Source organism: Rhincodon typus, chromosome 29, assembly GCF_021869965.1.
Source record: "Rhincodon typus isolate 14 chromosome 29, sRhiTyp1.1, whole genome shotgun sequence".
NCBI classification, from domain to species: domain Eukaryota; kingdom Metazoa; phylum Chordata; class Chondrichthyes; order Orectolobiformes; family Rhincodontidae; genus Rhincodon; species Rhincodon typus.
In genome coordinates this window covers 12043511-12057070 of record NC_063360.1, presented here as the reverse complement: position 1 = coordinate 12057070, position 13560 = coordinate 12043511, and the positions used below count along the sequence as shown (strand labels likewise).

Sequence of the window (13560 nt, the reverse complement as noted above, 5' to 3'; positions counted from 1 at the left end):
AAGGGAGGGTTGAGAAGTGGGAGGCTTTTAAAAATGAGATAACGAGAGTTCAAAGACAGCATACTCCTGTTAGTGTGAATGACAAGGCTGGTAGTGTTGGGAATCCTGGACAACAAGAGAAATTGAGGCTCTGGTCAAGAAAAAGGAGATATGTCAGGTGAAGACCCCTAGGATCGAGTGAACCTCTAGAGGAGTAGAAGGGCAATAGGAATATACGTAGGAGGGAAATCAGGAGGGCAAAAAGGGCCGTGAGATAGCTTTGACAAATAGAGTTAAGGAGAATCCAAAGAGATTCTATAAAAGTACATTAAGGGCAAAAGAGTATCTAAGAAGAGAATAGAGCCCCTTAAAGGTCAATGTGGCCATCTGTGTGTGAAACCGCAAGAGATGGATGAGACACAATGAATATTTTGCATCAGTATTTACTGTGGAGAAGGACATGGAACCTAGAGAACTTGGGGAAATAAATACTGATATCTTGAAAAGAGTCCATATTACGGAAGAGGTGGCGCTAGAGGTCTTAAAACACTTAAAAGTAGATAAATGCCAGGGACCTGAACAGGTGTTTCCCAGAACTCTGTGGGAAGCTAGGGAAGAGATTGCTGAGCCCCTTGGTGAGATATTTGTATCATTAACAGCCATGGGTGAGGTGCCAGAGGACTGGAGGTTGGCTAACGTGGCACTATTATTTCAGAAAGTTGGTAAGGAAAAGCGAGGGAATTATAGACCAGTGAGCCAGACATCAGTGGTGGGTACGTTGCTGGAGGGAATTTGGAGGGACAGGATCTACATGCATTTGGAAAGGCAAGGACTGATTAAGGATAGTCAACATGGTTTTGTGTGTGGTAAATTATGTCTCACTAACTTGATTTTTTTGAAGAGGTGACAAAGATGATTGATGAAAGTAGAGCAGTACACATTGTCTATACAGACTTCAGCTAAGCACTTGATAAGATGCCGCATGGTAGACTGGTTAATAAGGTTAGATCATGTGGGATTCAGGGGGAACCACCAACTGGATACAAAATTGGCTTGAAGGTAGGAGACAGACGGTTGCTTTCCAGACTGGAGGCCTGTGACCAGTGGTGTGCCACAGTGATTGGTACTGGGTCCACTGCTTTTTGTTGATTATATTTGCATGGAAATCATTTATACAAGAGGCATGTTAGTAAGCTTGCACATGACACCAAAATTGGTGCTGCAGTGGACGGTGAAAAAGATTGTCTTGAGTACAACAGCCCATGGCTGAGGAGTGACAGATGTAGTTTAATTTAGATAAATGTGAGATGTTGTATTTTGTAAACGCACATCAAGGCAGGACTTCTATAGTTAATGGTAGGGCCCTGGGGAGTGCTGCTGAACAAAAAACCTAAGGATGCAGGTGTATAGTTCCTTGAAAGTGGAGTCACAGGAAGACAGGGTGGCAAAGGTGGTAATTAGCACTCTGGACTTTTCCATTGGTCAGAACATTGAGTGTATGAATTAGGATGTCATTTTGTGGCTATACCGGACATTGGCGAGGCCACTTTTAGAATACTGCGTACAATTCTGGCTGCCCTTCTACAGGAAGGATGTTGTTAACTTGAGATGGTGCAGAAAACATTTACAAGGATGTTTCTGGGACTGGAGAGTTTGAGTCATACGTAGAGGCTGAATAGGCTGGGGCTTTTTCCCCTGGAGCATCAGAGGTATCGGGCTGACCTTATAGTGGTTTATAAAATCAAGATGGGCATCGATACGGTGAATAGCCAAGGATTGGTGGGGGGGGGTGGGCAGAGGAGGAGAAGAGTCCAAATTTAGACAGCATACGTTTAAGGAGAGAGGGGAAAAGATTTAAAAAAAGGTCCCCAGGGGTAATATTTTCATGCAGAGGGTGATGCATGCATGAAACGAGCAGCTAGAGGAAGGGGTGGAGGCGAGTACAATTACAACATTCAAAAGGCATCTGGATGAATATATGAATCGGAGGATTTTAAGAGGGATATGGGCCAAATGCTGGCAAACGGAATTAGGTCAGATTGGGATGTCTGGTCGGTGTGGACAAGTTGGACCGAAGAGTCTGTTACCGTGCTATATAGTTCTAGGACCCTAGGAGACCAGAACCTGCAAACTTCTGACTCAACAATCTAGGAATCAGTGTCACCTGATGTGACTAGGCATCTAAGTAAACGGCAAATATTCACAATGATGCTGCTAGGGTGGACCACAATAATTGAGCAGAAACTTTACAAAAGTCATAATTCACAGCAGAAAGTTCTGAGCGTATGTTCAGAAATAGGTCTTCAAACTTTTAATGCTGTTCTTTAGATTTATGAGCACATTACTTCTGTTGATGTGCGCCAGAAAAAAAACCTTGCTGGTAACTAGGCTGTGTTCCCCACTTGTGTTTTCAAAATATAAGGAATAGGAAGATTTGGGAAAATTTCTCAGCTTGCGCTGCCATTCAATTAGACCATGGCTTCAGGGAACATCCCTAAAACAAACCCTCAACACACTACTCAGCACCACTGCCTTGAATAAGACATTGAGAACAATGAATCCAGGGCTTGTATCTGACAATGGATTCCTGACTAACCCCTGTTCTTTTCAGAGGATGGCAACCTCAGACGATCCTTGTCAGCTGTATACCTAGCACCTACTTACCAGTTATCATCAAGTCATATTACATGAGCCTACCATTTAGTTCATGACTGGTAATGCAATGATTACTTATTGCTCAGGAGGGAAAAGGAAAAATACTGGAATGACACAGAAGGCTTACCAACATGTGAAAAAAAAACTGGTCAACAATTTGGTCTTCTAATCTGTCAAAACTCTTTCCAGAAATGGTAACATCCTTTTAAATGTTAACACACATGTTATGCACTTCCAACATTTTCATTACTTATAGTATTTTAGTATGTACCTTTTGGTGCTTGGCACCTCGGATATGTGCAGCATAGGCATCTGCACCTGTGCACGATACATCACATAGCTCACACCGTAGTTGGCCCTGGGCACCACGTGGTCCACTGGTAGTCTGACTTCCACCTTTTAAAGCTGCTTCTTTCTTCTTGTGCTTTTGGCCTTCCAAGTGTTCCCTATAAGTCTTTGGAGGTGGTTGACAGGAAGAGAGTTAAACATTAAATCAGAGTTAGAAATGAACAAGACTGTGTATGCAAACGTATTTCTTCATACAGTGACGTGATGCACCAATAACTGTCAAATTTCCCTGTGCAAAAGTTTAATTCATAACCTTCCAATTCTTAATGGCATCAACTTTGCACAATCTGACCCATTGGCTAGCTTTTAAATTTAAAATCTTTAGGAATTTTGTGTCCACATAGCAAATAGTCTTTTTTCCTCTGGGTGAAGCCTTACATACCCTTAATTAAGCATTAATAATTAAGCATTGAGCTCAAAAGTTTAATGTTTGGGTGGCAGTAAGATAGTTATTGGTACTGGAAAGGCCATCAGTTGTTAAACATAAAAACATTACCCATCTCAAAGAATCAAAAGATTCAAAGGAATTCATCAGGTACAGCATTTCCCTTCACGAAGGGCACACCATGGCTACAGTGTTATCTATAAAATGCGCTGCATCAATTGATAAACTCTTCTTAGTATCACTGTTCTGGAGATGGCCATCGAACCAAAATTGAAATGGACTCCCATTGTAAACATTGTGGTTACAACAGAACATCAGACCTAGGAGTCCTGCAGCAAGTAACACAACACTTGACTCCCGAAAAGTGTTGTGCTGGAATATTTACTGGCTGCCTGGATGAGTGCAGCTACAACACAAGACTTTTGACAACATCCAGGACACAGCAGCCCACTGACTGGTACCAGGTCCATAATCATTCACCCTCCACCACCAAAGCTCAGAAGAAGCAGCGAGTACCATCTACAAGATGCACTGCAGAAATTCACCAAGGCTCCTTGAACAGCAGCTTCCAAATCTATGACCCCTAATATCTTGATGGACAGGGCAGCAAATATAGGGAACACCAACACCTGCAAGTTCCCCTCAAAGCCACTCACCATCCTGACTTGGAAATATAACATTGTTCCTTCAGTGTCGCTAGGTCAAAATCCTCGAACTCCATTCTTAATGGCATTGTGGGTGTGCCTACATCAAACGGACTGCAGCGGTTCAAGGCGGCAGTTCACCACCTTCTCAAGGGCAACTAGGGATGGACAATAGAGGGTGGCCCAGTCAGTGATGCCCTCATCCCATGACTGAAAACAAAAAGCACATACTAAGCCCATGACTACAACCCCAGAAAGCCATAGCAATAGGTGAACGAGAACACCACCTCCACGTTTCCTCCAATTCTTTGACAATCCTGATTTTGACATCCTGTCAGATCAATATTCTGGAACATCCTACCAAACAACATTATGGATTTGCCTTTAACACATTGTTTGCAATGGGTCCAGAGGAATGCCCTTTCCCAAGGCAACTTTGATTAGACATTAAATGTCTGTCTTTCCAGCAGCACCCAAATCCCAATAATGATTAGGAAAATCTCTGTCGTATTCAGCTATATGGACCATGATGGCAAAAAGCTCTACTGCTGGCACACTCTGAAGAGTTCTCAAATGAGGCACAATACAGGTTGGGCTCCCTTGGTAATTTTTTCAGTGCCAGGGAAGAGATAAAGCAGGAGTATGAAAGTAGCCCAGTCTCCATTCCATCATCAGAATTTAGCTGTTCCTACATGGATGAAGGAATGTGTGAATATCAGACAAGAGTACCTGATCTTGGTACAAAAGGTAATCATAATCAGTGTCAACATGACTGAGCATTTTCACAATAGGAGAACTGGGTGTGGCATAAGCATGAGATGACATTTCTCTTTTGTATACTAGCAGATCTTGGTATGGTGTTACTCAATGAATTTCCTATATGCAAAATGTAACATGCACAGGAATGATGTGTTTTGCATAAAATCTTTTATGCAAAAGAGACAGGCAGGATGTGGTGAGTGGAGTCTTGCAGGGGTCTGCTCTGGGGCCTCAACTTTTCAAAATTTACATCAATGACTTATAATGAGGGGAGCGAAGGCATGGTTGCTAAAATTTGCATATTAATCCAAGATGGATAGGAAAGCCAAAATTGCAAATAGATATAGATAGGTTGTATGAATGGCAAAAAATCTGGCAGATGGAGTATAACACAGGAAAATGCAGAATTGTTCATTTTGGTATAAAGAATAAAAAAGAGTAAAGTCTCATCTTTAGATACAAAAACAGCCTGGAAAGGCTGGGGCTTTATTCACTGGAGCATAGAAGGTTGAGGAGTGACCTTAGAGGTTTATAAAGTAATGAGGGGCCTAGGTAAGGTGAATAGCAAAGGTCTTTTCCCTAGGGTAGGGGAGTTCAAAACTAGGGGGCATATTTTTAAGGCGAGAGAAAAAAAAAGACAAAGATCACGAGGGGCGACTTTTTTTTTAAAAACAGTGTGGTTCATGTGTGCAGTGAACTGTCAGAGAAAGTGGCAGATACAGTTACAACATTTAAAAGACATTTAGATAAGTTCATGAATGGGAAAGGTTTAGAGGGATATGGGCCAAGTGCAAACAGATGGGACTAGTTTAGTTTGGGAACATGGTCGGTCTGGACTAGTTGGACTGAAGGGTCTGTTTCCATGCAGTATGACTATTAAACAGAGAATGACTGCAGAATTCTTAAGTGCAGAACAATTTAGGTATTCTGGTTCAAGAGGCACAAAAGGTTAGCATGTAGGTACAGTATGTAAATCCATTAATGGTTTGCTACGCTCAGTTATGTAGGACATTGGTGAGAACACATCTTAAATGCAACTTTGATCTCCTTATCTAAGGAAGGATGCAAGTGCTTTTGAGGTGGCTTGGGTGAGATTTACTAGATTAATACCTGGAATAAATGTTATCTCATAAGAATAGGATGGACAGGCTAGGCTTATTTCTACTGCAGTTTACTTAATTGAATGATCTTGACAAGACAGACATGGGAAGGATGTTTCCTTTTGTGGGTCAGTCTAGAACGAGGAGGCACTTTTCTTTTTTGAAAAATAGAGGCTGCACTTTGAGCTTAGAGATAGCAATTTGTTTCTCTCAGAAGGCCGTGCATCTTGGAACTTTGTGCCTTAGGTGGTGTTTGGACATGAGGTCATTGAATATTTCCAAGATGGGGCAGATAGATTCTTGTTAGCCGAGGGAAGCAAGGATTGAGGGTAGGCTGAATGTTCTACTTCTGCTCCTACTTTATATGCTCGTACATGATAGCACAACAGCATTCAGCAAAGGAACAGCATTATTTTAAAAACAATGTTAAAATACAAATACACAAATCTTTGAGGAGAAAGTCAGGCCTGTAGTTCTGAGAAATCCTAAACTTTCCACCACAGTTTGATTAATCTTTCTTGGCATATAAAAGTGCAGCTGTGCAGATAACAGACCTTCATCTGAATCAGTTACCTGTGGGCCAGCACAGCTAATTTTACAGACATCACAATAGTGTAGCTGAGGTTGTTTAGGCGGTGGCTTCGGTTTTTGCTGTTTGTTCTGGAAAGTTGTTTTTTTGATGAAAGTGCTTCCTGTATTGGTACTGGTTCCTGTTCCAGTCCCAGTGCTGGTCCAAGTAGTGGCTGAGGGCTTCTGTGGTTGTTGATAGTATGAAGTAGCAGCAGAGTACACAGCAGCTTCATATCCAGAGTAATTTGACCCTAGCATAAAGAAACACTTCAAAATGTGTGTATACTGGACACCATGTTTTAATTACATTGAATAACTTGATAACACTTCTAATGTTGCAATTTTGCTACTGTTAAAGTTAATTCTGACTCCTCACAAAACAACAGTAAAATATTACTTTATAGTCTGGACGTGAAATGGAAGCTGGCAAATTGGGAGGATGTAGTAAATTCAAACTAAAATCATACAAAACCTGGTGCGTGGTACTATGCTAGTTCACATTACTGAACTTTCAGAGAGAATGCAGAAGATGTAACACCAACACAGTGCTGGGAAAAGCTTGCCTCTTTTCAGAGGCCTTTGGACACTATCCTACAACCCACGAGAAAGAAGCATAACAATTGTACATGCAGTCAACTTATAACACAGGGGGTGCAATTCTTAAGAGGGTGCAGGATTAGAGGAACCTATTTGTATATGTATACACATCATTGAAGGTGGCAGGTCAGGTGGAGATACAATTAATAAAGCATAGTGTGCTCTCAGCTTTATTACAAGTGGCAAAGAGTACAACAGCAAGGAAGTGGTGATGAACTTGTATAAGACACTTGCTAGACCTCAGCTGGAATATCAGTGTACAGTTGTGGGCGCTACATTATAGGAAAGATGTGGATGCATTGGAGAGTGTGCAGAAATGATTTAGAAGAATGGTTCCAGGAACTAAAATCTTCAGTCAGGAGGTTAGACTAAAGAAACAAATTGTTCTCCTTGGAAAGAGGAAGGCAGAGAGGATATTTGATAGAAGTCTTCAAAATAATGAGCAGGCTGGATAGAGAAATAGGATGAAGCTGTTCCCACTGGCAAAAAGAACAAGAGAGAACAGATTTAAAGAGATGTGCAAAAGAAGCAAGAGTGATGTGAGAAAGAACGGTTTCACGCTGAGTATTTAGGATATGGAATCCACTGCCTGGAAATGCGGTGGAGGCAGATTCAAACTGAGACATTCAGGAGGGAACTGGATGATTATTTGGACAGAAATGGTGTTTAGGGATGTGGAAAAGACAGGAGATTGCACCTGCACTGGTTCAGTTAGCTACCACCAATAAGGACTGGCATCCTTCTGCGCCGTAACAATTCTGTGATAGTGCAAGGGTGAGGACACACAAGTTTTGATGATAACAGAAGCCAAAACAGGAGTAAAGAGAGAAAAACCAAAGAAATAACACACTTAAAGGATAGCATGTAAAGAGCTAATGGATATAAAGTCAAGTGAAAAACATGAAAAACTGGCCATGTAAAAGTGGCATATGGAATTTGGTTAAAAATTCTCAGCTTCAGAGACAGGTCAATTACAATACCAAAACAATGAAGCACAAGTCAAAAATGTACGATTACTTACCTGAATAACTGACTGGTGTTGTATTGTATGTGGGTGTCTGTGTATACGATACAGCAGCTGTGGCTACTGCTGCAGTAGGTTGTGCAGTTGGTTGTACTGTTGTTACCACCGGATACACTGTAAAGCTGGTTGTAACTGGGATTGGAGTGGATACAGGTTTTATTGCAGTAACTTGTCTTGACTGTTGAGATTGTGTATATGGTGTTCCAGACTGGCTGAAACTGGTTTTAGGAGCTACTGAAAAACAACAAAAAGAAAAGTAAAATGTAATCTGTCTTCGTGCAATTTGACTATGCCTACATAATACTGCAGTTCTAATTCCAGCTTTGACATTCTTTTACGGAAAAGGCTTGCTTGAATCGAAACAATTTCTTACCCCCAAACCAGACATGATTGTATATTCAAAAGCAAATATTGTAGATGCTGAAAATCTGAAATAAAGACAAAAACTGCTGGAAATATTCAGGTCAGGCAGCAACTGTGGAGAGAAGCAGATTCAACATTTCATATTGTTCACCTTTCATCAGATGCTGCTGGACAACTGCGTATTTTCAGCATTTTACATACCTACTTATTTGTCTTCCTCAATTTCTATCAAAACAAAACCTGAATATGTAAAAACTTTTACATCTTTGAATAAGGATATCAATTGTTCATCTTCAATAGCATCTGTGTTTCCTACATTTTAACAGGACGTTCCATTCTAGATTTCCAGTTGGATTAGAGTACAGTGGAGGCTTGAGAATAGTGTGTACAACTGGTGGCTGGCTTATCCTTTTAAAGCCAGAGATCTTAGTAGGCTACTCAAGGCAACAGTAGTTTCTTAGACACAAAGAAAGAGTAGTCCGTTCCACTCCTCAACTAAGTCAAATGCTTGTGATCCATATCCCTTGACGTCTCTTATAAAAATCCAGCAATCTCGGTCTTTAAAATTCTAATTGGCACAGCTTTCTAAGAGAAAGTTTCAAATCTAAAAGACTGTGAGGGAAAAATACATTGTTTCATTCTTAAGTAGCCTACTCTCATTTTAAAATTGTGTCATTTTATCCTGGATTTGCCCACCAGTAAAATATCCACAGTATAAAATCCCATTATTGTTTTGAATAAATCAACTCCCTCAACCCTGTAAACTCAAAAGCAATAAAGAGAAGCAAATGCAACCACTCTTAAATTTAATCCTTTTAGCGGAGTTAACATTTGGGTGAGCCTACACTAACTCCAGCAAAAAAAACTTGAAAAGAGAGAACATTGGTTTTTAGTGGTCTGTGGACATGACACGCAAATTCTTTTGCTCATTCACAAATATTAAATTTTTCACGATTTAAAAATTTGTATTGGATTTATAAAGATTTGTATTGGATTCTAAATGGATGACCTTGCACTTAGAAGTCATGAATAAATTCAGGATGCAGGTTAAACTGACTTTTTAGAAAGGTTTTGGTATCTGTAATAAATTTGAATGTCTGAAGTGTGACCAGTAGTACATAAACCTTCCAAAATGCTGCTCATTTTAGTTAGAAAGAATGCTGTTTCCAAGAGATATTAAACCATCCATTATCAAAAATTCTTTCATGGAACGCAGATTGTGGTCTAGGCCAGCAGTAATGCTCAGGTGGTGGCATTCCACTATATGTGATGCCTTGGTCCTTCGATAGTGGCCACGGGTTTGGAAGGTGAATCTTGATGAATCTCTGCAGTGCATCTTAGAGATGGTACACACTGCTGCTACTGAGAATCAGTGAAGGCTTTTCTTCCTTTCTCCTCTGCTAAATATCTGCCATCCCTCTTTGAAGGCTACAAAACCTAATCACTATTATTTATTATTACTTTTATTCTGTCTTGTGGCCCTGTAAATTTAATTATTTTTTTTTTATTTTTTTTTTTTTTTTAAGTATTATAATATTTTTAGCATGACATTTCAAGTGCTCTGGTTTGGAAAGCCAACATCAGCAATTACCATAGCAATCCTTGACCTTTTAAAAATGTCAACTGTCAATTCAGAGATTACAGATTACAATATTGTGAAATAGAAAACATAGATGTAGTTTTGCACATTTTAGTTTGCTTATCTACCATGGACACTGGCTCAGTCATTAGCAGATCTGACATCTGCATGACTTTTTCATATCAAATACAAGATGCAGAAAAATCAAGCCCCAACTTTTTTGGGCTTACCTTCCCAAGTCACGGTTCTGAATGAGTAATGTGGAGCCATATCCCAATATCTCCTTACTGTAGCTATTATTTGCATTGCATGAAGGAAGCAACATTCACAGGCTGAGATTGTGTCTAAGTTTAAATCTTATTCTCATCCAAAGATACTTTGAACACCAGGAGTCAATGTTTTGTGATCAGAATCAAAATATTGGCTGCCTCCCAGGTTTGGGAGGAATTAGGTCATTTTGGAGTCTCTATCGCCATCTTGCTGTGACCAGCTATCTCAGCCAGGCCAGAACTGAAAATGGTACTTTGCCAGGCTTCCTGTTGGTTTAGCTGGCTAAGTTCTGATCTATTATTCAATCTTGAGCATAAACAAATTCAGAAAATACTTCACTCACTTGTCTGGTAGTAAGAATCTGTGGCAGTGTGCTGAGGTTGAGCAGCAGCTGAGACAGGTTGTTGATAGTACTGTTTATCGTAACTCGGTGTTGCTGCTGTGGAACGTGTGTAACTGTAACTGTCCTACATTACAGACAAGGAAAATATATTAATGACTGCAACACAAAACTGCTAAAATATAAACATATAAAGCTACCCTCCACCAAAAAGACGTGTCTTGCTAGTCATCAGGAGCTGTTGCCTTCTTGAGAATACCATTAATGCTCAGCACTAACCTCAATAAGTCCGGTATGCTGGATAAGTGTCCAGCACATGCATCATTTGTATGCACTTACTCACTGATGGTAGGATTATGCTATGGCTCTCAAAAGAACTGACAACTTACAGCACAACTCTAACCTGTTGGGCAACGATACAATCAGGGGGTGGGAAGGGGTAATTCCATACCCCCACAATGCTTCTAACTTAACTTAGATCAATAGTGCAAGCAGGCCACATCTCTGATTATTGCAGTTTAGGATTTTTATGCCACTTATGAACCAAACCAACATGACAGTGTCATCACTCTGATGTAATGGCAATTTTAAAAATGTAGTAAGAACTGTAGTAGGGAATTGCTTAGTATAATTAAAAATATTGTTCTTCCAACAGTGACTAACAGATGATTTTGAGCCGAATAATAGAAGGATGAGGTAATGGTAATTGCAGGTACTTTATTAGTGCATTTGTGACGAGGATCATGAGTTTCTGAATTAAGAGCAACACATAATGTAAAGGTTGTCGGTTGTGTGAACTGTTTATATCCTACACTAGATATGCTGCGTTAAAGGTAGTGACTAGCTGGTGAAATAGGTTCATTTGAAATATTAAAATGCTAGACATGTCTACGGCCACAAAATAGCACCTGAAAGTTATTTCTTTTTTAAAATCAGACAAGTACAAAATGCACACTTGCCAGGCATAACTTTCATACCATTCATGACCTGGACCAGCAGAGGCAACTATCTGCTTTACCGCTGATTACTTAGATGATCAGGGTCACCACTGGCATCATAAAACCATAGACTGCAAAGGCCAGCTGTGTACCTTTTATTCACTTTATAAACATATAATCCTCTATTAAAACAGTAAAAATACTTTTGTAAATGAATAATTCTTAAATGTTATTGGCTACAAAATTTATACTGTTTTTAAATTTTTTAAACTGTATTAAAAGGAGATACGCGATGTTCTGAGCTGACAGTTTAGCAGCTATCTACCTTACATACAAAGTTAATTAAGCTTTCTCCACAAGCACCTTAGATGAACCATAGATCAAGTCTGTCATCCAACCCCACTCTGTCTTGTCCGAATTTCCTCCTTGTGCGTAGTACTGCTGCAGAAAGAAACTTTGTGATTCATTATGGCAAAATCAATGCCAATATATAAAATATATAACGATATCAATACACACACGTAGTTTAGTAAATCTCTTGACGTGGAAAAGAGCTTTTTATTCTTTTTTTTAAGGAATAGTTTGGTGCTATAGAAAATTATACTGTGGCTTCTCTCAGCAAAATTGGAATCCATGGCAAGTGAAGGTCGTATAACAATTAGATAAAATAAATACTTGTTCAGAGTAATTAGTCCATGATTGTAGTTTACAACAATCTAACATCCGATTTAGTATGGTGCCGAGGGTTCGAGCAAATTGCAAATCGCAAATCATTATTCACACAATTCTTTTGAACGAAACCAGTCTTAAATTTTAGTTTAACAAAGCTTCTAAACCTCAATGTGGTGAAATACACCAAGAGTCAAAGGATTTTTTGTACATAAAAGATTATATACCTCTACCGGAGTTTGATAACCCATTTAATGTTCAACTAATTATGAAAGACAATACATCAATGACACAACATAACTCAAATGGAAATCATCTAATTTACCAAAACATATTATCTTAAACCATACCTCACAGCCTTGCAATACTATTGTAATATTCAAATCAAATAGATTAATTAAAGACATGAAAAATGGGTTTTATTCCCCTTTTCTTTTATACAACCAGCATCCTGTTAGTGTTTCAGGATACACTTATGTGGATGATCACTGATTTAAAGTGACTACAGTAATTTAACTTTAAGATGGGATTTTGAATCAGACTGTGTGTATATGTACGGTCAGAGAGTGATTGCACTTACACACTCTACCTTTCCAAGTTATCTGTTCTAACGTGCAAATCATATATAAACATTTAATTAAGATTAAATGTATTTAAAATAACATGTCTATTTTTCAGTTCATCATTGAGAAGTATGTTAGTGCTGGGAATGGAACACTCAGAGATTAGGCAATCAGCAGCAAAATGAAGAATTCCTCAAAATATCTTAGCTCAACCTTTGAAGGGACCCTTACAATGCAGCATTGTCACTGGAAAAGATAAACATGCGACAATGCCGTGGCTGTGAGAACATCTCTCGGTACTGAATTCTGAAGTTGATTGGTACTGCATTAAAAGCAGCACTCAAGAACTCCCAAGAGACCAGAATGCTAAATAACTATAGAAACAGTTTACAGCAAGATGGTAGACTCAACTGTAATCCAAATAAATGAGAAGTGCAGGAGAAAAGTAAAAAGAATTTATGGAATTTGCCATAATTTTTGAAAATACAGTCTAAGAGGATAGACACGTTAACAATTTTTAAAATTAATACCACAACTAAAAATCCATACACTTTAGTTCATGCAAACAAAAAAAACAGTAAATACTAGCCCCCTCTTCACTCCCACATTACTAAAAATGACAAAAACATTCAACTCGAGTTCCCATTAGATCAATGAGTGATGTGTTTCTACGCAGGGTCTGATCCTTGTTTGCCCTTTACTGACTTAAAAGGCCCATCACCAACTGTGCAGGTACATACATGAAATGCTGCTTGCATGATAACAGAAGACTGTTGC

At 39.3% G+C, this 13560-nt stretch overlaps 1 protein-coding gene across 1 annotated transcript in view; it reads right to left on the bottom strand.

Annotated features, from left to right (window-relative positions):
- The window catches only part of LOC109920659 (zinc finger RNA-binding protein-like), a 46832-nt gene extending 34815 nt beyond the window's left edge, over positions 1 to 12017 (bottom strand). Inside the window, exons 1-5 of the mRNA XM_048614153.1 lie at positions 11915 to 12017; positions 10617 to 10740; positions 8059 to 8295; positions 6444 to 6691; positions 2906 to 3088 (exon numbers count right to left, since the gene is read on the bottom strand). Of these exons, the coding sequence (XP_048470110.1) occupies positions 2906 to 3088; positions 6444 to 6691; positions 8059 to 8295; positions 10617 to 10740; positions 11915 to 11944 (822 nt within the window). The 5' untranslated portion in view covers positions 11945 to 12017. The remainder of the gene's footprint in view (positions 1 to 2905; positions 3089 to 6443; positions 6692 to 8058; positions 8296 to 10616; positions 10741 to 11914) is intronic.
- Between the last annotated feature and the right edge of the window lie 1543 nt (positions 12018 to 13560).